Source organism: Telopea speciosissima, chromosome 10 (assembly GCF_018873765.1).
Source record: "Telopea speciosissima isolate NSW1024214 ecotype Mountain lineage chromosome 10, Tspe_v1, whole genome shotgun sequence".
NCBI classification, from domain to species: Eukaryota; Viridiplantae; Streptophyta; class Magnoliopsida; order Proteales; family Proteaceae; genus Telopea; species Telopea speciosissima.
This window is the reverse complement of record NC_057925.1, coordinates 7,994,102-8,019,113: the sequence shown is the minus strand read 5'-3', so window position 1 is coordinate 8,019,113 and position 25,012 is coordinate 7,994,102. Positions and strand designations below refer to the sequence as shown.

General features: G+C 38.5%; 1 protein-coding gene and 1 long non-coding RNA gene across 2 annotated transcripts in view; one reads left to right on the top strand and one right to left on the bottom strand.

Moving 5' to 3' along the window:
- The window catches only part of LOC122642097 (insulin-degrading enzyme-like 1, peroxisomal), a 123,072-nt gene that overhangs the window by 37,173 nt on the left and 60,887 nt on the right, over positions 1 to 25,012 (top strand). The window contains exons 10-14 of the mRNA XM_043835513.1: positions 688 to 850; positions 3,454 to 3,546; positions 4,327 to 4,412; positions 10,090 to 10,176; positions 17,178 to 17,281. Coding sequence (XP_043691448.1) covers positions 688 to 850; positions 3,454 to 3,546; positions 4,327 to 4,412; positions 10,090 to 10,176; positions 17,178 to 17,281 — 533 coding nt within the window. The remainder of the gene's footprint in view (positions 1 to 687; positions 851 to 3,453; positions 3,547 to 4,326; positions 4,413 to 10,089; positions 10,177 to 17,177; positions 17,282 to 25,012) is intronic.
- Positions 13,489 to 20,214, bottom strand: LOC122642098. The gene is made up of 3 exons (XR_006330012.1): positions 20,204 to 20,214; positions 17,494 to 17,496; positions 13,489 to 13,563 (listed from the first exon to the last, which is right to left on the bottom strand). It is a non-coding gene; the product is annotated as an uncharacterized LOC122642098 (long non-coding RNA).

The following is a 25,012-nucleotide window of genomic DNA, read 5'->3' as shown; positions in this document are numbered from 1 at the left end:
GGGAATTTAGTAAAGTGGCTGTTATTGTGTCTGACGTGCTGCTTAACCATCAGCGTCATCGCCTCTATGGCAACCTCTTAGTTTCACACCTTATTTTGTAAGTGTAAGCTTTCAAACACTTCTCAAATCTAACACCTCCCCCTTCCCCCCCAACCCCCCGCCCCAAAAAAAAAAGAAAGAAAGAGAGAAAATGAAAACAGGATGACAAATTTAGAGACTTAACTCTCTCTTGAAATTTCAACCCAATTTCTCTTGGAATCTTTTTGTGGGAGCGTAAATGATTTTGGGTGAAGTTTGAATCTCCAAAGATTTGTCAGTTTTTGAACAAATTTGAAGTGTTCTAGCAATTTCAGCTCATTTCACCAATGTTGACTCGAAATTTGGTATAATATACGAAGGAAGGGACATTTCTATTGTTTCAATCAAAATTTTGACATTTCAATATTTTCATTTCGCTTATTTTGACTAAATATTGAATTCTTTGCATCACACATATGACTTCGTCTTGAGGTCCATTGAAACTGAAATAACTGTCTGATTGCAGCTGAACTTAGATATTGCTCAACTGCTGTGCCTCATGGAACTTTTTTAGATCTGAAGAAATCATTAATGTTATATAGCACATGAAATACAAGAGTACTAACAAGATTATTTTCTTCCGGCCTTCCATATTTTTTTTTCCTTCAGATTCTTGTCAAAACTGTCCCCATAAAGCAAGGTCACAAGTTGAGAATTATATGGCCCATCACTCCAGGAATTCGTCATTACAAGGAAGGGCACTGTAGGTATGTTGGCCACCTTATTGGCCATGAAGGAGAGGGATCAGTGTTTTACATCTTGAAGACCTTGGGTAAGTTGCACAACCAAATTGCTGTGTCATCCTATGTTTTAAATGATATCTCATACTAATAGATCCATAACTCCAGGCATTCGTATTGCTAATACATCTATTGCGTATAATCACCCGAACACTTGGTGACCTTATTGACATCTTTTTGTCACATTTGTATCTCTTGTTGACTCTTCACACGTGAAAAGAATTTTTGAGCTGGAAATATTATTTTTATATTATTAGTCTTATGAGATTCCATGGGTTATGTAATGTGCTGATTTCTGCTCTTGATTGTTCTTATTTGGATTGGGATTGAAGATGATGATGCATTTGGATTTGTTTAATTCAGAAACCTGTCTTGATTTGGATACTGTTAGAGTACATGTCTCAGTTTGAGGTCCATGGACCTCTGTACCATGGGATCATGTCTTGTCTAAGTAGTTTAGTTTAGTTTCTTATTGTTTTATCTTTCCTATTGTAATTAGACTTTAGGTTTAGTAGACTTCTTATCTGATTATTTAATCTATCCAGACTTAATATAAAAGAACATTGGCTGGTGCGATAGAGATTATTCACTTCTATCGCACAGCCTTCCTCCATCTCTTGGTCTTCCATCTTCTTTCTCTCATCTCTATTTCTCTGGTTCTGATCTCGGGTGTTTTTAGTTCTGATCTAGTTACATGGTATCAGAGCGCTCTCAATAATTATTCTCTACACTTGATTCTGGTTTTGAGAGTTTCAAGAGTTCTTTGTTCGAGGGTTAAAGCAACCTTTGCTGCGTACTATCTATCTTAGGCCCTAGTTAATGATGATGATGATGATGATAAACTAGGGTCTCTACTTCTTAATCAGTACCTTCCATGGAGTGAAAGATCGATTGTAGTCAATGTGGCTGCAGATTGAATCTTGCGGCTAGAATTCTTGAATTTTTTCCCTATCAAGATCTTAAATTAATTTTTATCCAGCCAGTGGATTCTTCTCAAGTTTTGAGGGGAGATTGACCCTTCTTGGAGGCCAAATCGATCAGGGTTTGAAGCTGATCAGACTTACTGATCCTATTTAATTGAAGTTCTCTTCCACTCCATGAGATACCCTGTTTTGGGGTTATTTTTCGGAAATATCCCTTCTGAAATTGCTTTTTATCTATCCGGCAAATCCTCTTGATATTTTTTTTTCATTGTTGCCCTTGTACATCAGTGCCTTCGATCTGGTTTTGTAGGCTTTCTGTGCTGCTGGTGATTGGTAATCTGAGTTCTCAATCTCAGTCTGCGATACCCTGTTTTAAGGACACTTTTTATTAACTCGATTTCTGCAGTTCTTATAATCTGTCCACAGTTTAAATCTGGGATTTTAAGGTTTTATTCCCTAGTTGTTATGGGTCATTTGATCCTCATTTTGGTGGGTATCTGACTCCACCAATTGCTGCTATTATTTTTCACCCAAAATCTGGGTTGTTTCAAGAGTTTCTTGATATTTGGTACTGCTGTTTGGTGAAGATTTTCTCAGTTCAGGTACTGCCTTGAGGAGTCTGTTTCCTCCCATTATATTAATTCATATCAGGTGCTGCTATTTACTTCATTTCAATTTGTGCATGATTGGTGATCCCAAATCTACTACAGACCATGTTATTGTTCAAATCACTTCCATTAAACTCAATGATGTCACCAATTATCTGCTGTGGGCTCAGGCCGTAAAAGTTTATATTAATGCCAAAGGGAAGTTGCAGTATCTCCAGTTTGATCCTCCCTTTGCTGATTCCAAAGACCTTGCTGCTATTAAAGCCCTACGAGGAATGGATGCGTGAGAATGATACTCTATTTGTATGGTTGTAGAACAGCATGGATCTTGCTATTATCACTAATGTCATGTTTCACACCACTGCAAAAGGAGTTTGGAATGATCTGAAGCAAACCTTCTCTTAAGAGAAGAATATTTCTTGAATTTATGACTTATATGCTAAAAATTTCAATTTCAAGCAGGGGGACAAGTCTCTCAATGAATATAAAATAACACTGGCTGGTGCGATAGAGATTATTCCCTTCTATCACACAACCTCCTCCATCTCTCGGTCATCTGCGGATGAGTGATCCGCCTTTGAATCATTGGCTAAATCCACCGGATACGGAAGGAACTCTGGTAAATCAAGAATAGTTATAACAATCACTCTTGTGTGATCACGTGATGAGAAAGAGAGATCAATAGTGAAGTTTATCGCACGTTAGAGTCGTTTTTCATGGCACGATACAGGGCCCAGATTGTCCGAGTCTGCTTCGCACATTTAGTAAGCCATGTTGTCCAGCGAAGCCTAGAAGAGGGTGACTTGTACAGACAGCTGACTCCTTTTCAATAGAAAGGAATAGCCAAACCAACCCAGCTGGCTGGTCAATCTCAGAAATCTTATCGGCCTCTTCCATTTTCTTTCTCTGGTTCTGATCTCTGATGTGTTTAACTCTGATTTAATTACAGATAGAATACAACTAAGCCTTTATTCCAATGAAATGGTGTCTGCTACACGGATCCTGTTTTGCTTTTCAACTCTATTGAAGCCATACTTGTTGTTGACCCTAATCCATGCATGTTTTTTCTCACCAAAATTTGTCGGGTACTTAAAAAAATTGCAGGATGGGCTACCGGTTTATCTGCAGGTGAAGGGGATTGGACTTATGAGTTTTCTTTCTTCACAGTAATTATAGATCTTACTGATGCTGGTCATGGTTAGTTCCTCTTCCGATGCTTTGCAATTGCTTCATTTATCTTATGTATCTCTCTTCTTATTGTTCTGAACAAAACTGTTCTAATCATAGCTGTCTAGCCCTTGCTTACTTCCCAAGGACGTTTAGAATGGGCAAGGCCTTTGCTTGCTAGTTTTTTACTAACCTGGCCTTTGCCGTGGTCGTCTTGGCCAGTCTTTGACCATCTTGGGTTATTTTCTCCCCCCCTCTCCACAGCACATGTATGTGTGTATGTTTTCCGGTGTACCTAATTGCAGCTTGCATATCTTTAAGGATGGTATAGTGGCAAAAATGAATATAACTAAGTCCTGAAATCATGATAGTTATGGTTTCAAGGACCAGAATTGGGTTGGGTTTATCAGCCGGATTGGATCTGGATGGGCAGCCACTGATCCGGTCAATACCAGTTGATACCAGCCAAAACTTGTGTAATTGGTCAGAGATAGAGCTAAGTCGCCAGAACAGACACCCTGAACCAGTATCCAATACCAGTTTTAAAATCCTTGTGGTTTTTAGAAAAATGAATACTTTCTTGATCATCCATTGCATGTTTTGATGAGTGTTGAGTGATCTTGTTTGATTCGTGAATGTTTCATGTTTCCTCTTTAGTTGACCATGAAGTAGACTAAATATTAACATAACTTTGTTAGGATGTCAGCAAACAATATACTATCATAACCTGAAAGGTCCTAAGAGATTGTAGGGTTACTGTTTGACATTCTGGTGCTATTATGGCATTGATTTCTTGAACTTTTCTTACAGAGCACATGGAAGAGATTGTAGGGTTACTGTTCAAATACATCTTCCTCTTACAAAAATCTGGTGTCAGCAAACGGATATTTGACGAGGTATACCAAATTTGAATTTCTAGATATGCATATTTATTTGGCGTCCTGAAATTATAATATACTTTTATATGCCAATGGGGTTCTGTATAACTTAGTTGCTTAGATCTTTGAAACTCTTTTTCTTGATTTGAAGCCTCAATGTTAGGTATGCGTTAATTTAGGTGAGTTCCATCAGGTCGTATAGTTTGATGTGCTATATGTACAATCCTTTTTTTGGGTAAGCCGAAAATAATTTATCAATATTCATTGATAAAAAAGGCCAAATTCTGTGAAGCACATTGGCAATTTCTTTGAGGAGACTCACAATTTGATCAAATAATTCTGCTTTAATACTAGAAATGGTAGAAATTAGTATATTAACTCCTGATGTCTCAAATAGAAGCATTGGCCTTGCTATGCTTTTCTCAAGAGTTAAGTTCTCATTATTTTTAATATGTACAACTTCAATTTATGATAAGATTAATATGTCCTGTTTCTGCACATTTTTGGACAGAAAACTACATTTTACTTATAAGTAATAATCTAATAGGTCTATAGCCTTTAAATTTTAACATGGAAGTGATTAAAATTCTTCTTCCCTTACATAAGCCCAAAAGTGGTCCCCAGGAAGCATCACTGAAGGTGTTTTCCCTTTTTCCCAAGGATTCCCCTAATAAACTGTACAGTTGTCACTAGGAAGTATTATTGAAGGTGTTTCCATTTCCCCGAAAAGGCAAGATGCATCACTGCAAAAACCATGTTGTGTCAGTTGGCTATACCAAATCGGACTACGTTGATGAACTCAAATTGTTCTGGTACAACTGATGAATAGGTGGTTTACCATTGTCACACAAGTATGAAATAGGTGGTTATCATTGCCATTTCTGCACGCAAAGTTAGTATTTGAGATAATAGAACAGTAGAGTTAGTATTCGAGATACTTTCTGTAATGAAGTCAGCCCAACATAAAGAACTACAGAAGGAGATATAGGAGGAAGAAGATGGAAGACTGAGTGAGGGAAGAGACCTGGGCGATGGAATCAAAAAAATCTGTTGCACCAGCCCTTGGTTGTTTATATATTAAGCAATTCAGAGTTACAATAGGAAAGAAGAATTACAATAGAAAAGAACTTCTTACCTAAACCCACGCTAACACAACTACTTAACCAGTAAATAATAACCTACTGTATAGATGTCTATGGACACCCATAGACCTCCAACCGATATACATATACACTCCCCCTCAAATGCTATCCTTGCCTTCTCCTTTTCATCCTTTCTCCTTTGCCCTCCCCTCATGCTTTCAGCTATGGCCCTAGCAAGGTTTAAAATCTCGTTTCGTTTCGGTGTTTCGGTTTGACCGAAATTTCATCGAAATATGGTATTTTTCTATGAGTTTTGCTTGGCCATTTGTGGGTGTAAAATGCCAAAATGACCGAAATTTCCGTCTGAAAATTTTGAAATATTGCATTTTTTTTCAATTCGATGTTGCATTTCGTTTCAACTTGACCGAAATACTCGAAATATTCAAAATTTCGACTGAAATGAAACGAGATTTTGAACTATGGGCCCTAGCAATCTCCAAAGGTACCATGATGCATGTCATCACATCTGTGGCATTCCCAGCCAAATGTTGTTTTAGTCTTGTGGCCCACTGTTTGAGTTAAAATAATACCGCAAGCGTACAGGTCAATCGTAGCTACGGGTCGAACACGAGGAGATATACGCCACTATTTAATTAACTTAAAAGTAATGCAAAGTGGACCAAATTAAAGTGTTAAATTAAACTAATGAAAATTAATGCATCCTAACTCATAAGCATCTAACAAAATTAAGGGATTAAATTGGCGTCCTAACACATGAGCATCTAACCTATCAAACTAAAGCGAATTGAAAGGAATAACAAAAAACGTAGCCACACTTCATAATCACATAAAAAGAAATAAGGGAATAAAAGTGCATCCACATACCACAACCATATAAAAAAAATAAAAGAAATAGAGGGAGAAGAAGAAGAAGATAGAGAGAGATAGAGGAAAGGGAGAATGAGATTAAGGGTTTAGAGAATGAGATACCTTGATGTGCTTGAATACTTGAATAAACTCACCATGGCTTCCTCTTCTAAATCTCCATGTCTTGTCATCAACATAGGAACTTAGACTAGGAAGCTTTAAACTAAAACTATTACAACCATTAAACTAGACTTATGAAATCAAAACTAAGAACTTGAAATCAAAACTAAGAACTTAAGCCAAAAATAGGAAAAGAAGAGAAAATTTCACTAAGTGAATGAAATAAAAATTACACTAAAAAACTGAATTAAAATTGAACTAGAAACTAACTAAAAACTGAACTAAAAAACTACTTCTTACAACCCAAAGGGCAAGGGGTATTTATAGGGGGAAGAGAAGAGAAGAGAGAAGAGGGAAGTGTAGGAGAAATATTCCCTAAGAAAAGAGAATATTCTCTTCTCCTTCCTCTTTTACAATGCCTTGAATCCTAAGAAAAAAGAAAAAAATAGAAAGAAGAAGAAGAGAAAATTGTTTACATAGACCTTCTATTTCTAGAAAAGTAAACTTCCAATTCTAACAAGTGCTTCCTTTTCTTTGTAGATATCTTCTCCAAGCAATAAAATCAAAGCATCTTTGATTTTTCAACCTTCCATAGATGAGAAAATATCTTTCAAAATAAATCTATCCCAAGTAGAATTTCAGAAATGCCCTTGAGAAGTTGGAGGAGAGAGAGAGTAAGGGTGATGACTAGGATTCCTTCAAGAATAAATAAAATACCCATTCTATCCTTCAGAAAACGTGGAGCATGGGGTGCTTATATAGGCCTCACCATTGTGTTCCTTGCGAAAAATCACCCAAAATAGACCCAAATTTCGTCCAATTTGGAGTTTGGGAGCCCAAGATATCTCAAGTTGAAGTTGGACTGTCCAGAGCCCTCCAAATGGAATCTTTCGGGTTTAGGAAATATAACTTCTAATAATTGCATTAAAACCCCTAGAATTGAACTTTCGCTTCACTTTCTCCCCGGCCGAGTGTCAATAATTGCAAATAAACCCCTACGGACCATTTTCACGCTCGTTACGGAAACGGCCGTAACTTCTTCGTTCAACTCGGAATCAAGTGCCGTTTGAACCGTTACGAAGTGACTCGATGGGCTACACATCCAAGCCATTAACACCTTTAAACAAAAAAAACATTTCTTTAGCATCATCTCTTCCATTTTCTCAAGAATTCACCTAAAACCTGAAAAGCACAAGAAAACATCGAGTAACTCTGTCCAATGTGGTAAAATGTATGATTTATGCACTAAGATTTCACACATAAATGTGCTCATCACCCACCTGACATCATTGTCTTTTGACAGTTGTTACATCGTGTTTTTCGTTTGTCACCATCAATGGGAGTACCATGCAGTCATGATATATCTGTCCTATCACATCCCTTTCCGCCTCCCCCTGTCGCCTTCCCTGTTAGCCATTTTCTCACCTCCTTACTGTTGCATAAGAAAACAAAGAAAGCATTATTAACTGACAAACATCAAACAAAGACCACTAAAACAACTATGTAGGCACTAGTTTTTTTTTTTTTTTAACCCGAATATTCTCTGGGACCCCGGGCAGCCCCTAGAATTTTATTAAGTTCCAAAAAGAAAAAATGAATACAAGGGGGGGGACATGCCGCCTTACCCCTAACCCGGAGGACACAAATAATAAAGAATCAAAATGCACTACTGCCTGAGCACAGGCAAACCAGCTCTATCCTCCCTTAGAATACGTAGCAAACCTTATATTTTTTCATAATTAAAAATAATTTTTAGAATTTTTTAATTAAAATATTGGCCTAATACAAGAAAACCAAATATGGTACTGCGTTTGAAGCCTCATATGCGCTTCAATTGCTGTACCATAAATTTCCATTATTTTTCTAAACAAAACAGAATTTTTCTTTATTTTTCCTTATTTTTTTGGAACTTTTAAATGTTTTTCATTAAAAATAATTATTTATCTGCTGAAAATAATTTTTGACACCGTGAAGCTGTAGATCGACCAACGGTGATTAACATCTATATAATTGAGCCCTATGTAGGTTATATTAATCCTAATTTTTTTCACATTTTTGTTGTACGAAAATCAATTTTTTTGACCAGAACTAAAAAATAAATATATAAACAAAAAAAAAAATTTCAACACCGTGAGGTCATAGATTGGCCTCCGGTGTCAGACATTTAAAAAATCTACCCCCATACAACAAGTATTTGTCATTTTTTTTCTTTCAAAAAGTAGTTTTTGGGAATAGTAACTTTACCTGAAATAGTTGAATGTAGCCAAATCTTCCACAGTAAGCAGCAATTGATCTCTTTGTAGTGATGTGGCAATCCCTAGTAGTGTATCCCAGTAGTATTGAATGATGATGTAGCAAAAAATCAAGATCCAAGCTTTTCCCCTCTTCTCTAGGTCCAAACCCATGAAACTGTTGAGATATGTTCGAAATTTCGAACTAAGGGTCGAGCACTGCCTATTTATAAAGGGTAAAGTAGCATTTCTGCGAGACGGTATAAAGAGTACCAAAATCTTGCCGAAATTTCTGTAAACTGGACTGAAACTATGTAGAACTGAGAATTTGTATGAGATCTCATCTCGACCAGGTTGAGATCTCTGAGATTTCTGAGATCTCGACGAGTTTTAGGACAATGGTTTTGAGCATGTTTTTAGTTTTCCCATCTTCCTTTGCAACCTCTATATAAAAAAATGAGAATGGAAGACTTAATTACTTACATCAACAAAATGTGCATTGAAATAGAGAGAGACCTTTATTGCCATTTTATACAGCCTATGCTGTTGTCCTCTTAAGGAGGTGCGCATATCCTCTACTAGAGGATGAATAGTTCCCATTCGATTAGATTAATCTTTCTCATCTTATGTGATTTGAGTCAAGACTCTTCATTTCTGTCGCTATGATTGTAGAATTCGGCATATCATTATTTACCTGTCACATACACCTATTCTGCCAAAAGATGAGGTGATAATAACTTGATACATTGTGAGATATCAACAATACCATGGAGTTTCTATTTTCAGCCTTTTAGGATGTCCTGGTTTTAACCTAAAATTCTATGTGATATCCATATATGTTCATACATTGGCCACCCACCCTGTTTAGGTAAAACATTACAAGCTTTAAAAATGCTTCCTGTTAGCTCTTGGAAGGAGAACAGATGAATTTGGGAATCCTCTTGTCTCATGCAATGGTGTATGCAGATATTGGAGTTTAACTTTGGATACATACACATCTTTAGGAGGAATTTTCAGAGGTTGATAGGCCAGATTTGCAGAAGGATTTCAAGATGCTTGCATTGGGAAGTTCAAACATAATTTGAATCAAGAACAATTGCTAACATATCATTAATATTTTATAAGCTAATGAAAGTTATATTTCTGTTACTTGTCATGATGGTTGCATGTTTTACCATAATCAATGACTAAACACATGCTTAGGTTTCGGCGGATGTTTCCCGTAATTTGATCAGGAAGCTTATCCTGATTTATATTTCTCTCTTATTGGTGCCTTTTTTTGGGTGAGGGGTACAATTGGTGGGTTTGATCCATATCCTGCATGAAATTTGCTTGTTCTGATTATTTGGTATTCATTATTCCGAGTTTCTAAGACAGCTTATTTTGTTCACAAAGCTCTCAGCAATTTGTGAGACCGTCTTCCATTATCAGGACAAGATTCCTCCTATTGATTATGTGGTTAATGTTGCATCGAACATGCAGGTAAGTCAGCAATAGCATTCAATTATAATATCCATAGGAATTTTTGTCTGTATTACTTTCCAAGTTTTGATTGAACAAAATTTGCATTTCTATCCCACTGGTTAGTTCAGTTTTTCTGTCTTTTTAATTGCTTTGGAGTTAATGAGGACCCCAGAAGAAAAAGAAACAGATGAAATGAAGAAAGCAGAACTCATTGAGTTGAAATTCTAAAAGCCCCAGGGTAGTTGGAGCGTCATGGGCAATGATTTCCCATGCGGTTAAGGTCCTAGATATTTAACAATCATCTGATATGATTTCTTTTGACCTAAAGAAGGATTCATTCTTTGCTTTGCACCACTGATTTTTTTACAGCTCTAATCAGTTCCCTTTGACCTCCATCGACACCTTTATCAATAAAACTTTTAGGAGATCTGCAACAGATCAGTGATACTGCTCCATCAAGCAGTTCTTTTTGCAGGCTCAAAGATTTTGTCTTCACATCCCTCACAATAGTTTCAAATACTTATCCACAACAGATATGGTGGGGAACCCTGAAAATGTTGATCGTCCATCTTCCTGGTGTTGGATATGTATGTCCATCAAGCCCGGTTCGTTCCAGTTCAACCCGGTTTACTTTGTATTGAACCTTTTATTCATCTTGGTTTAATATTATCACATGTGATATCGTTTTTTAATACTAGTAATAAAAATTCGCAGATTTCTTGTGATCAATCTTCCTTGCCACAGACATGTTTTTTACAAATTATCGCAAACTCAAGTTATTAATAAGTATCGCTTGAGATCTGTATTTCAATACCACGGAACATCTCTTTTTCTTAAGGATATAATAAAGAATTTTTTTGGAACACAAGAAATACTTCATTCTGAATCAAGGCATAAGAAATTTCGGAATTCTAGAATGAATGAATGGAAAAACTGGTTAAAGGGTCATTATCAATATGATGCATCTCAGACTAGATGGGCTAGATTAGTACCACAAAAATGGCGAATTAGAGTCAATCAACGCCGTAGGGCTCAAAATAAAGATTCAAAAAAATTGGGTTCATATGAAAAAGACCAATTCATTCATTCCGAAAAAGAAAACGATTCTACGATGGAGTCATTACCGAATCAAAAAGAAAAATTTTAAAAACACTACAGATATGATCGTTTATCACATAAATATATTAATTATAATTATGAAAGTAGGAAGGACTTATATATTTATGGATCACCCTTACAAGTAAACGAGAGTCGAAAGATTCCCTATAAATTACAACACACATAAACTTGAATCGTTTTATAAACTTTTTGAGCAATGTATGTCTGTAAGTTTACACTTAAAATGGTAGTCATGACTAGGGTTTGGGCTGGACACCCTTATCATATGGTTGTCGCATTGGGTTTGCCTAGACATGATAATGTCAGGGTACGAATGTGAGTACACATATAAGTGTATATTGGCAAAGAATCTAATTGTGTCAATTCCCTCATGTATCACTGCTGGATGTAAGTATGGGATAGACGTGTGTCTCTGAGACCCAGTACCTGAGAGGGCCTTGTCACTGCAAAATGTGAACACATTCTTTGGTTCATCAATGACTAAAGTTCAAGAGAACCGAAGCCGATGTTCTGGGAATGCGGGAACATTTTGTGAGTGAAAGAGTTACTCAACATGGTCTCCACTGCTCGATTGGGGAACATCAAGGATAGTTTGGCTGTGGATGGTCGGATGAGAATCAGGATCCTATACCGTTTTAGAAATGGTTGGCAAAACTTATTTTCACATAAAATGTTAAAATATTTTTATGTATTTGATTAAAGAATTTAATCGTGTTGTGCGGACTCCGATCACGTACACAGACATACTAATATGGACGTGTACTATGGAATGGGGTTTGACAGTATTGAGATACATGCCCTAGATTCCATAACGATGATGTTGTTTAGTGGAGGGTTGGAGCGTAATAAATTGTTATTTTTTTTTGGTAAATGAATATATTACCGAAACCCAAATGGGGGCAGGGAAAGAGAACCAATATACAAGAAAGAAAAGGAAGAATGGAGGAGAAAGGAAGGGAGGAGAAGGGGAGAGAGGGGGGGCAAGCGGGCGGCAACCAGCCTACGCAGAGGAGGAAGGCCGCAAAAGGGCAATGTCAAGGCCCCAAAAATTTACAATATTTTTGTTCTTCCGGTTGTCTGTGGAGTGCCTCTGCCGGATGTGTCTGAGCTTGGAAGAGACATCGGAAGAGATGGCTTTCCAAATCACGTCGAAAGATCTAGAGTTGGAAGTCCATCTCAATATGTAATAAATTGTTATTATGTGGGGTATTTTTGGGATTTGCTAACTAATGATTAATCTATTTAATAAATGGGCTTGATGAATTTAATTAAAAACCCATTAAAAATTAAATCTTTTAATTATTTTATTTCCCTTTTAAATTATGCTTCTTCACCAATTAGAAGCCCATCAAGAAAGCCCATTAGTTTCAAGTCAAATTTGGTGGAGAGAGAGAGTGTCAGAAACACAGGAAGGTGGGGGACGGCTGCCCTATGCTTGGCCGAAATTTCCTGCTCCCCCCTCCTTACAAATTCTCTCTTGTGCTCTTGTCCTTTTTGAGTGGAGAGCCAATTAGGGTTTTGGAAAACCCTAGAGTGGAAGATTGGATCTTTCTGTTCTTTGGAGAAGCTGGTTATTTTAACTTGGGAATCTTTGACTGCATCAAGAAGGTTTAAGAAAGGGTTTCTTGAAGTGCTCGTTGGGAGAAGAACCATTATTTGGAGGAGGAGCAACACTTGAGGTTCTCTAGGTTAGTGAATCTTGATGTTTTTATTTATACATTAAGTTTCTTTTATTTGATATTCATGGGATGCGAAAGAACACCCGAATTGATCTCTTTTTGTTGCACATTCGGGTATGGGATAGTTTTCTCTTTCCATGGGATGGAAAAAAGATGATCTTTTCTTTTCTTGTGAAACCCTACTTTTTATGGGACAAGAAAAGAGATGAGCTTAAGAAATTTTTATACTAAACCCCATGATGCTTCTTATTGGTTTTCCATGGTTAACCATGAAGATGATCCCATGATTACCTTACACCTGGATGATGTCATTATAATGGATTCAATGGTCCAATCTTGACTCATCATGTTATGCATTTATTACTTCTCTTCCTAGGAAAACCTGAGAATTATATTGATCTTCTCCCTTCGTATCGAATCTGATAGCGAGTGGGGCCAACAATACCAAGGCTTTCTACTTGCGGTTATTGATGATAGAAAGTGACTTTGTAACCTTGACTTCATATTCATGGAATGTGCTATTTGCCTCTTCACTCTTTCCTTAACTATCAGACTCTACTTGCTTGCAGCCCTTCAGTGACACAACCCCCAACTACTGACCTGACAACTGGCTTACAGAACTCAAAATTTCTTGCGCAGGCTGGAGCAACGGAGGCATCCGCCCCAAAGAAATTACCCACCTCGTAGTGCCCCACGCCCCCTTCACCACCAAATGATCTGTGCGGTTGGATTTTGCATCGAAAGAGGGTTCTCTAATTTAATTGAGAAGGCGACTTATGTTCAGAAATAGCACGGGCTGACTATATAGAGTATGTGCCATGGAGGCTTACACACATCAGACGCATCAAGCATTTGGTAGCTTAGGTCATTCTATTGTTCCAATGGTTCCGTTTGTTTCGACGTAAAATAGTCACAAAAACAAACTTTACTGTGAAATTAAAATTTCCACCGTTTGTCTTGTAAATTGGAAAATTTTCATTGGGTAAAATTTGCAAGGGACCACATTTTTCCAGAAAAGATCTTGACAAATTTTACTGCCGATATGGCCGTAAAATATTCCCAGCAAATGTCTCGCGTGATTGCTCGACATTTTGCTCAATCTTTGGATAAAGCTTGCGTTCATTTTCTTATCCACTCCAATCTTCCTTGCACTGAAGGTAAGGAGAAAAGACCTAGTCTTTAGCCCTCGAAACCTGTGTTTCTGTTCTCTCTCTCTCTCTCTCTCTCTCTCTCTCTCTCTATCTATCTATCTATCTATATATATATATATATATATATATATATATATATATATATAACCTTTCTGTTTCAGAGGTACCATCTCAAATTTCTTTTGTTCCAACTGGTTTAGTCTCCGCAGTGACAGATATGGCTCTTGTTTCGGAGAATACACCATCTTAAAGTATCTGATTCATCTTGTTCAGCCTTGGCAAACCAGGCTTGTCATTCCCCAAGCCTGATTCCTTCAATCCAAAATGCAATGACCTGTCACTACAAAACCATAGTTCGAGAACTCGCGAGATCTTGCCGAGTTTCTCGGTTTTCCAAAATCCCGAGACGAGATAGAGGTCGAGAGAAAAAAATACAATATCTCGTCGAGATATCAGCGAGATATCGGATCTCGGATACAGTTTCGGTTTCGACCCATGTTTTTAACCCACCTACCTCTATTTTATCCACCTAACTCGACAGAACTCGCATATCTCGGCGAGTTCTGTACAGAAACCTCAAAATACCTCTCTTCTAGTCTTCTTCTCCCAAAACCTCTCTTTCACTTGATTTTTTTGATGGATTGCAAGCTTTCAAGGGTGATTCAGCTGCCAAACTGAAGATTCAACTCCACTTTTGCAAGATTCATCAAGTATTTGAAGGATTTTTGAAAGGTAAGCTATTTTTCCCCAAATCTATTTTTTTCAAAAAAAATTGTTGAATCCTTGATAGATTCATGTAATTTTAAGTTATGTTACACAACTTTGGCCGATCTATCACTTGATGGAGTCCGAATTTTTTTTCTGTTATTAATTTTTTATTATATTTTTTGCAAAAAAAAAAAATGAATTTTTTGAAAAAAGAAATTGAAAAAAATCGAATGAATACTTATTGTTTGGATGTGATTTTCATATATGTTGGACAACTTTCTAGCTTTCTATTTCTAAATTATGTCATTAATGTGTAGAGTAGGGTATTTTAGTACATTGTCGCCTACCAACTTAGGGTCCGATGTAAAAGTCCTATTTGGACTTTGTTTTTGCAAAATCTGATAATGCCATTATGTTTAAATGGTCTAAAATAGGTTGAATACCAACTTTCAGACCCAAAATAGGTCTAAAACCCATCGAGATGGGGTTTCGAGTCGAAATAAAAAAAATGCATCAACTCGCCGAGATCTCGACTCGTCTTGGTTTTTGGAGGGGCCGAGATGCCTCCGAGACCCGAGTTTTCGAACCTTGTACAAAACCAAGCTCTCCACTCGAAGGCAGCTGCTGATCACAATCACCTGGTGCAAGAACTTCATGGGCCAAGGCCTCAGCATTAACGTTTGCGATGACCCATCATCATCTGTTCTCCATGTTAACAAGAATCCTCGGTTTTTCAGGAAAAAGGAGAGCAGTCATACGTTTGAAGCCTGCAATTCTAAGATTGAAGCCTTTTGGGATCTCTCTACTGCCAAATAGGTGTCAGGGCCTGAAGATGGGTCTTCGACTCTTCGTCCAGACCACTTTATGCTCCCTTCTATCCTTAAAGCATGTACTGGAATTGGAGATTTTCATTTGCGAAAGAATCTTCATACGTGAGTAATTAAACTTGTATAGGTATGAGAATTGCGGTAAACTAGTTGATGCCCGTCATTGTTTGTCAAAATGCTGCATAAGGGATGACGTTGTTTGGAATTCAATGATTTTAGGGTTCGGAAGGGCTGGATTTCTGGCAGTAAGTGTTCGGCTGTTTTAGGGAGATGTAGCATGAAGGAGTGGAAGTATGGGATTGAGAACGATCGCAAGCAATCTATATGCGTGTGGCAGGGCCGGGCATATAGATTGCTTGTTATCCCAAACAAATGGTAAATAAGCATTAGAAAATATTACAATGATATTTTACATAATATTTTTTTTTTCGCTTGTAAAAGCTTCTAAATTTTTTATGTAAAATTTTACACTGAAACAATCGGAGCCGATGGAACGAACCAGGTCAGAGAATGAAACCAATTTGATGGCTAGCATAGTTGTCAAGGCGTCGTCTAAGCATCCATACGCCCTTTGCTGGAAGGGCACCTTGGTTGCCTTGGTGTCGCCTAGGCATCCAGGCGCCTTTCTCTCGCCTTGGTTTTTTACCCCCTCGATTGCCTTGGTTCACTCAGGCACCTTGACAACTATGGTGTCGCCTAGGTGCCTTGTTGGTTTCCCCTTTTTTTTTTCCCTCCTCCAACACCTAGGGTCGCCTAGACGCCGTGGCAATATGATGGCTAGAGTGGTCAGGAGGTAGAAGACCAAGATTCATATCAAGGCCTTCTTTTCCTTTGTGACTGGAGTTTAGGTGTTATTTTATTTGTTTTCCTGCTGGGAGGTCATGGTCCTTGGCCCTCAGGGCCTTGTACCACTGTGTACTAATGATTTTCTCCATTTATAATGAAATCGTTATTCATTAAAAAAAATATTCATACATTTTCATATTTAGACGGGCCGAATCTTCATTGCAGTTTCAGCCCAATTACCTAAATGCCGGAATTTATAAACTGGGTGTGAACCAAAATGTTCACTGAAATGACATTTCCAATTCCGGATTCATCTCAGAGATTAGTTGAGTTAAAATTTGGTTAACTGGTCAGGAGGGAAAAGAAAATACCCATAACTACCAAAGCAATAGTTTCTAGACAATTCAAGAATGTAAGTTATGTTGTTATGCTCTGGGGGTATGTAACAAATACAAAACGGGTATTGAATTCTATACTTCTTCATGGGCATTGTCTGAACACCGTGCACTACTTTTTTTTTCTCTTTGTTGGGGAGTTGAAATTTGTGAATCTGCTTGTGCACATTTGTTGTTTGTCGTCTCAAAGTACATTAGTGTTGGGATAGTTTAATTTTTTCAGCTTGAATCTAGTGTCAGAGAAGTTAAGAACTGTCATTTCTTTAATATTACTTTTTTTTTAGTGGCATATTTTTTTTACCCTCCAGTATCGATTAGCTGCTTTCAGTTTAATGGCTAAAAACATCTTTTCAGCTATATCCCCCAAAAGATTGGCTAGTGGCATCATCATTGCCGTCTAACTTCAGTCCAGGAACCATTCAGATGGTATTAGATGAGCTTACTCCAAACAATATCAGGTAAAATTTTGACATTTTATTTTTCGCATTTTATTTGAACCTATTTTTTTCTGGCAATTTTCTACATGTCAGGGACTTTTTGTGTTTGCATTAGGGAAAAGAATTGCCACGACGCCAGTGTGCTGATCCCTGCACACGCCCTCTCACATCCCTCCCATGGACCTCCCAGTCTCTCTCATTAAAACATCCTACTGGATTATTTGATTTCCCACCCCCTCATTGGTGGAAAACTGAGTGTGGGCCTCGGCGCAATGGTAAGGTTGCTCCATTGCGACCTAGTGGTCACAGGTTCGAGTCTAGAAACAGCCTCTCTGCGAAGCGGGGGGTAAGACTGCATACATTTTGACCCTCTCCAGACCTTGCAATGGCGGGAGCCTCGTGCACTGGGTTCGCTCTCATTGGTGGGAAACTGCACTCTGGCGTTCTAGCGCTTGCTCTCGCTTTGCATTAGTGTGGTTTCCCCCCATCTTTTACATGGTTCCCTCCATTTAAAAGACCACAGATGCAGGCAGATGCATATCCAGATTGTTATCTAGAAGCCCAGATTGATCGCCTGGCCATTCTAGGGCAACTGTGTGGCCACTGGCCAGATCTGGACTTCTATTTTAGTTTGGGGCTCCTTAGGGTGCCTTGTTTACTTTGTTTTGTTATTTTTTTAAGTAATAGGAGATGAAGTTGTTCTTTGATTTTGAGTGATATTAGGAGATAGTTCTACATCTGGTAGGAGTAGAAGGTAGAAGTGTTAAGTTAATTCCTGTTTCCCTTTAAGTTTCAGTATTTCAAGTTGCAATAGGAATAGGACTTAATCCTATTCAATGCTGGAGTTCAATTTTAGAGTTCTATAAATAAAGGTGTCACCAGACCTTTCAGAGCCATTGAAATTTAGTTGTGCATAGTTGAAAATGATTCTGTTTGGCAGGGTTAATTTGTTGTGGTTGGATGGATTTCCAATGAAACCAAGGTGGATTATACTTGGTAGGTTGGCTGGATTCCTAGCCTGTTTTCTCTCTCCCTTCTCATCTAGTTAATTCATCCTTCAAGCTTCAAGCCTCAAGCCTTTTGTTTTCAGCTCTGCAAGAGCAGATTCCAAAAGTTCTCTGCATTGGATGAGTGGCTGGATCTAGGTTTCCAATTAAGTTCTTGCGGATGCGAATGGGTGACCCAGTCCATGTTTGGGTTGGTCTGGGCCTAGGAATAGGCTAGCCCAGCCCAAGTCTGGAGTCCCTAAGAAGTTAAGTTTATCCTAAAAGCATATCACACAAGAAACCTTAACTTGCCTGAAGTCTGGTCTGTCCTGCACTCTTGGTGGGCTTGAGCCCAAGGTTAATTATTGGTATCAGAAGGGCGATTTTAAGAGATGTATCGTTTCATATCGGAGAGATGCAAGATACATTAAAGATACACATGGAAATGGTAAGGATACATGCAGGATACAGTTTTGAAGCATCAAGCACTATAAATAAGCACATGTAAAATATACTACAACAACTAAGCCTTATCCCAACTAAATTGGGTCATCTACATGGATCATTACCCTCCAATCAGCTTTATTTGAGGTTATACTTGATACGAGGCTTAAGTTATGAATGTCTTTCCTCACCACTTCTCCTAGAGTCATTTTAGGTCTGCCTCTGGCTCTTTTGGCTCCTTCAATCTGAATCAAATCACTCCTCCGTACTGGAGCATCTAAAAGCCTCCGTTGAACATGGTCATGCCATCTCAAATGACTTTCCCATAGCTTGGCATGTATTGGAGCTACTCCCAAATCAGATTTAATTTGATCATTCCTTACTTTATCCTTTCTAGTTTTGCCACACATCCATCTCAACATCCTCATCTCAGCTTCACAGATCTAATTTGATGCTTCTTAACTGCTCAGCATTCCACATCATACATCATAGCCGGCCGTATGTGATGCAGAGCATTTACAGGTTCAAGCCCAGCCCAGGTTCAAGTCCAGCCCAGTTCTGTCCAGCCTGGACTGACCTAACTCTTGCCCTTGCAGCAATTTCGTGGACCCTTGGGACTGCCAAGTTCTGGCCCACAAGTCAACAAAAGAGTCTTGTGACTTCTCAGCTCCCTAGAAGAATTTATTATTTTTTGTAATAGTTTCTTGTTTGTTGTTCCTAGGTATTGAAGTAAGTTTCTGAGTTTATTGGGGATAGTTTCCATGTATGGGGAAATGTTTTCTAGGTGTAGGAACTCTACTAAGATTGGGAAGACCAACAATCCATTTTTGTGATGCATGTAACCAAGAGACTTTGTGTGCTCTTCCTCCCCTATAAATACCAAATCATGGAGGCTGTTTTTGCAGCCATATTTGAAAAAAAAAAAAAAAAAAAAACTCTTCTCTTGAAGGACCATATCCTGTGGACTTAGGTGGGCTGTGGATCTCAGCAAATACATCCAAAAGTGGATCTCTTTTAGTGGACCTAGGTGGACTCTAGTGGATCTTTAGCAGCCAAAATTATCTTTTATTTTCTGTTTATCTTCTTTTCCTTAATTTCAACTTCAACCATCACCCTTATCATATCCACCACCCATCAGATCTTCCATCACCATCGTCAATCAACTATACAACCGAAATCATTAAGTAAGTTAGCCTCCTACGTCACAATCGTTCCTTTCATTCCCCCTTCATTTGCAGCCTTTTCTCTACATAAAACCATCCAACTGTGGCCCCTTTCTTTACTTGACATTAAACCAGAATCGATCTTGGCAGCAGCCATTCTTGACTGCACCAGTACGACTGTCCTATAAAAATTTCCTTTAAGTTTTAAAGGAATACATTGTTCACACAACGAACGCACCTCTCCCATCCATCTTATTTTACTTCTCTGTGAAACATCATCCTCTATATCGCCTTCTTTATTTATGATTGAGCCCAGATACCTAAACATTATCATGAATAAAAAGGAGAACAAGTGTAAGTGTGTAATAAGTCCTACCATTTGACTGTTGACTGATTTATTGCTGTATTTGGACTTTTTAGTCTTTCACTGTAACACCCTTCTATTATAAATATAAGGGAGGTGTTGGACTCCAATCAACACTCTCCATTCTCTCCTCATTGTAATATAATGGCTTGTGACATTATGTCTTCAGCCCACTTTATTTATAATAGACTAGAGAATGTTCTAGTTTAGGAACAAGTACAAAAATACCTCTAAGGGGTAAAACAAGACAAAAATACCCTTGTACCCTAAATTACAACTCGCTCCTTCAAGTTGGTGCATAGATGTCAATTATTTCCAACTTTGAAATAATTGGATGAAAAACTTTATTAGATGAACCATTAGTGAACACGTTTGCCAGTTCATCTGCAGAAGTGATAAAAGGGAACGCAAATGATGCCTTGTTCTCACTTCTACTTGATGAAGTGACGATCAATCTCAATATGCTTCGTCCAAACATGCTGAATTGGGTTGTGTGCAATACCTATGCCTGATTTGCTGTCACAAAAGGGTTGTATGGGAAGCTGAACGGGGACACATAAATCCCGGGGAAGACCCTAAAGCCAAAGAAGTTCACAAATACCATGGGCCATAGCACTAAATTCAGCCTCTGCTCTAGAATGAATAACCATTGCCTGCTTTTTACTGCACCAAGTAACATAGTTGTCACGGCGTCACGGCGATCCAAGTCGGTGGAGGGGTGTCACATCTATATATTGACATGTCGCCCGCCATGGCGAGCATGTCGACCATGTTTTATTTTTTATTTTCTCTATTTTTAATGTCATTTAGTATGCTATAGTATATATCCTATAACATCAAAAATCAGCATGAAAGTGTACTACTAATATACTATGGTTTAATTCATGACAGTGTAATATCCATTAGTGTACATGAAAGTATGAAAACATAGATTAGCCTATCAAATAATCGCGTATGTGCTGTGTCTCATGTGCAAGGTAAGAAGAAGAAAAATATAAAAAAACACCATCTCTGATCTGCAAAGCCTCGCAATCGCAAGGCAAGAAGAAGGGGAAAAAAAAAGCTGAGAGAACTACGTGTAATAAATCCCTCCACCCTCCCCATTCGTCTCTCGACTCTCTCCCGTCTCTGTGTGTGTAATTGTGTATGTGTGGCTGTGTGCGGGCAAGAAGAAGATAAAAACACCTTCTCTTTCTATGTGCAAGCCTGCAACTGCAAGGCAAGAAGAAGAAACAAAAACCGAGAGGTCTATGATTGTGCTGCAAGCACAATCGCAAGGCAAGAGGAAGAAAAAGGAAAAAAACAAAAAAAACGAGAGGTCTCATCATGTGTGCAAACTCGCAATCGTAAGGCAAGAAGAAGAATAAGAAGAAGAAGTTAAGAAGAAGAAGAAGAATAAGAAAGAAGTAAGAAGACGAAGAAGTGAGAAGAAGAAAGAAGAAGAAGAAGAAGAAGAATCAAGAAAAAGGATCGAGTCGCACTAGCCGAGGAGGCGGGAGGAGATTGGAGAAGAAGAAGAAGAACCAAATAAATAAAAAATAAAAATTACTTACCTGGAGGTTGCGGAGGGGTTCGAACTTGCCGAGAGTTGCGGACTTGCAGCCTTCAGCTTCTTCTTCTTCTTCTTCTTCTTCTCTCACTTCTTCGTCTTCTTGACTCCTTCACTCTCGGACTTCTCACGAAGTCTCTCTTCTGTCTCGACAAACTTTGCGATTTCTAAAATCCCCAAGTTTCAATTCCAATTAGGGATTTAGGGAATACTACTAAAGTGTATGTTTTAATCTTTAAGGGTTTTAATTTTTAATGTTAATGTGACCAATACAAATGAAGGAAAAAGCATTTAAGCTTTTAAATGGTTTAAAAATAAATAAATTAAAACCTAAGTTTTTTAAACTAATATCGACCGATATGCCCATATATCGGGCGATATTTATACATTAGCCATGTCGAAGGTCGATATGCCAGTTTCTCCAGCGCCAGGACGCCATGGCGGCACCATGGCGACGCCATGACAACTGTGCCAAGTAATGAAGTTTCCACAAACTAGAGTACAATATCTGTAGGTGGAATATCTATCGTCAGGAGAACCAGCCCAGTCAGCCTCACTGTAAGCTTCAATGCACAAATGGACAGTATCCGGAGGTGGAATGTCTATAGTCAAGAGAACCAGCCCAATCAGCCTCACTGTAAGCTTCAATGAGTAGATGGTTATGGGAAGAAAAAGAACCCCTCGACCTGGAACAGACTTCAGGTACTGCAAGATCCTATAAACAACTCCCAAATGACCAAAGTAGGGATCCTGCATGTATAGGCTGACCATATTAACATCAAATGCAATATTCGGCCTGGTGTAGGAGAGACAAATTAATCTCTCAGCCAATGTCCGATATCTCCCTTTATCCACAGGTTCACTGTCCTTTTGCTTGAGATGAAAATTTTCCTCTAGGGGGATATTTGCTGGTTTGCACCCTAACATCCTAGTGTCAGTCAAAAGATCGAGTGTATACTTCCGTTGAGAAAGGAAGATACCTTGATCTGATCTTGCAGTATCGTAGCTTTCCCAGATCTTTAATCTCAAATTCGGTATCCAGAGATGTCTTCGACCGGGCTATCACTACTGTCACTTCCTATAACCACGATGTCATCGACATACACAATAAGAACATTAATCAGCTCACCATTCTTCTTGATGAATAGAGTATGATCAACATTACTCTGTTTGTAACTTGTAAACATTATAACTTTATGAAAGCTCTCAAACCACGCTCTAGGTGACTGTTTCTACCCATACAATTCTCGCTTTAACTTGCAGACCTTGCCATGGATTTTTGGACTAGAAAATCTAGGAGGGACATTCATGTATACTTCCCCTTCAAGTTACCTATGAAGGAATGCCTTTTGTACATCTAGTTGTTGCAGCTCCCGTCCCAAGTTAACCGCACATGAGAGAATTACCGAACAATTTTAACTTGGCTACGGAGCAAAGGTCTCCTAGTAGTCTCGCCAAATGTCTTGGTGAAGCCCTTGAAACCAATCGAGCCTTGTATCTATCAACAATACCATCCATCTTCTTTCACAGTGAACACCCATTTGCATCCCATAGGTTTCTTCCCGGAAGAAGAGTGACTAAGTCCCACGCAAGTAAATAGAAAAATATGCGAGGTGAAATTTCGTGAATCTCGACACGACCAGAATAGCGAAATACTCAGTTCGGTCTATCGTCTGAGATCTTTTCGAGATCTCACATATATCGGGGGAGATATGTAAAGTGACAAATAGTTCATCAAAGGCCTTATAATTCCATATTTCAGCTCTGGTCGATATTTCTGAGAGCTTAAAATCAAATTTTCTCTCTTCTTCCTCGATTTTGCTTTTTCCTCCCTTCCATCCTCGGAGGTGGAATGTCTATAGTCAAGAGAACCAGCCCAATCAGCCTCACCGTAAGCTTGATGAGTAGATGGTTATGGGAAGAAAAAGAACCCCTCGACCTGGAACAGACTTCTGGTACCGCAAGATCCTATAAACAACTCCCAAATGACCAAAGTAGGGATCCCATGTATAGGCTGACCATATTAACATCAAATGCAATATTCGGCCTGGTGTGGGAGAGACAAATTAATCTCTCGGCCAATGTCCGATATCTCCCTTTATCCACGAGTTCACTTTGTCCTTTTCGCTTGAGATGAAAATTTTCCTCTGGGGGATATTTGTTGGTTTGCACCCTAACATCCTAGTGTCGATCAAAAGATCGAGTGTATACTTCCGTTGAGAAAGGAAGATACCTTGATCTGATCTTGCAGTATCGTAGCTTTCCCAGATCTTTAATCTCAAATTCGGTATCCGAGAGATGTCTTCGACCGGCTATCACTCATGCACTTCCTATAACCACGATGTCATCGACATACACAATATGAACATTAATCAGCTCACCATTCTTCTTGATGAATAGAGTATGATCAACATTACTCTGTTTGTAACTTGTAAACATTATAACTTTATGAAAGCTCTCAAACCACGCTCTAGGTATTTTTCTACCCATACAATTCTCGCTTTAACTTGCGAGACCTTGCCATGGATTTTTGGACTAGAAAATCTAGGAGGGACATTCATGTATACTTCCCCTTCAAGTTCCCCAGGAAGGAATGCATTTTTAACATCTAGTTGTTGCAGCTCCCGTCCCAAGTTAACCGCACATGAGAGAATTACCCGAACAATTTTAACTTGGCTACAGGAGCAAAGGTCTCCTAGTAGTCTACGCCAAATGTCTTGGTGAAGCCCTTGGAAACCAATCAAGCCTTGTATCTATCAACAATACCATCCATCTTCTTTCACAGTGAACACCCATTTGCATCCCATAGGTTTCTTCCCCGGAAGAAGAGTGACTAAGTCCCACGTCTCAGTTTTTCCAAGTTCTCTCATCTCTTCTACCATAGCAGACTTCCAATTTGAGTCTGCCAATGCTTCCTGCTAATGCTTAGGAATAGAAATGGATGATAAAGAGGAAACAAAAGCAGGAAAAGAGGGAGAAAGAGATTCATAGGAGACTACATTGGAAATTGGGTGTAGAGGGCTAGTTCTAAGTTCTAACAGGTTTACAGATGTCAATAGGTAGATCAAGTGTAGGATCAGAAATAGAAGATTTACTAGGTGGAGACTGTGTGGGAAAATTTGGATTAGGAGGTGATGCTTGAAGTGGCACATGGTAGTGGTGGTGGCTTCATCTTGCTGGCTTTTAGACTTGGTACGAATAAAAACCTCAAAGGAACCGTGGGCTTATCTTGGATAGATAGACTTG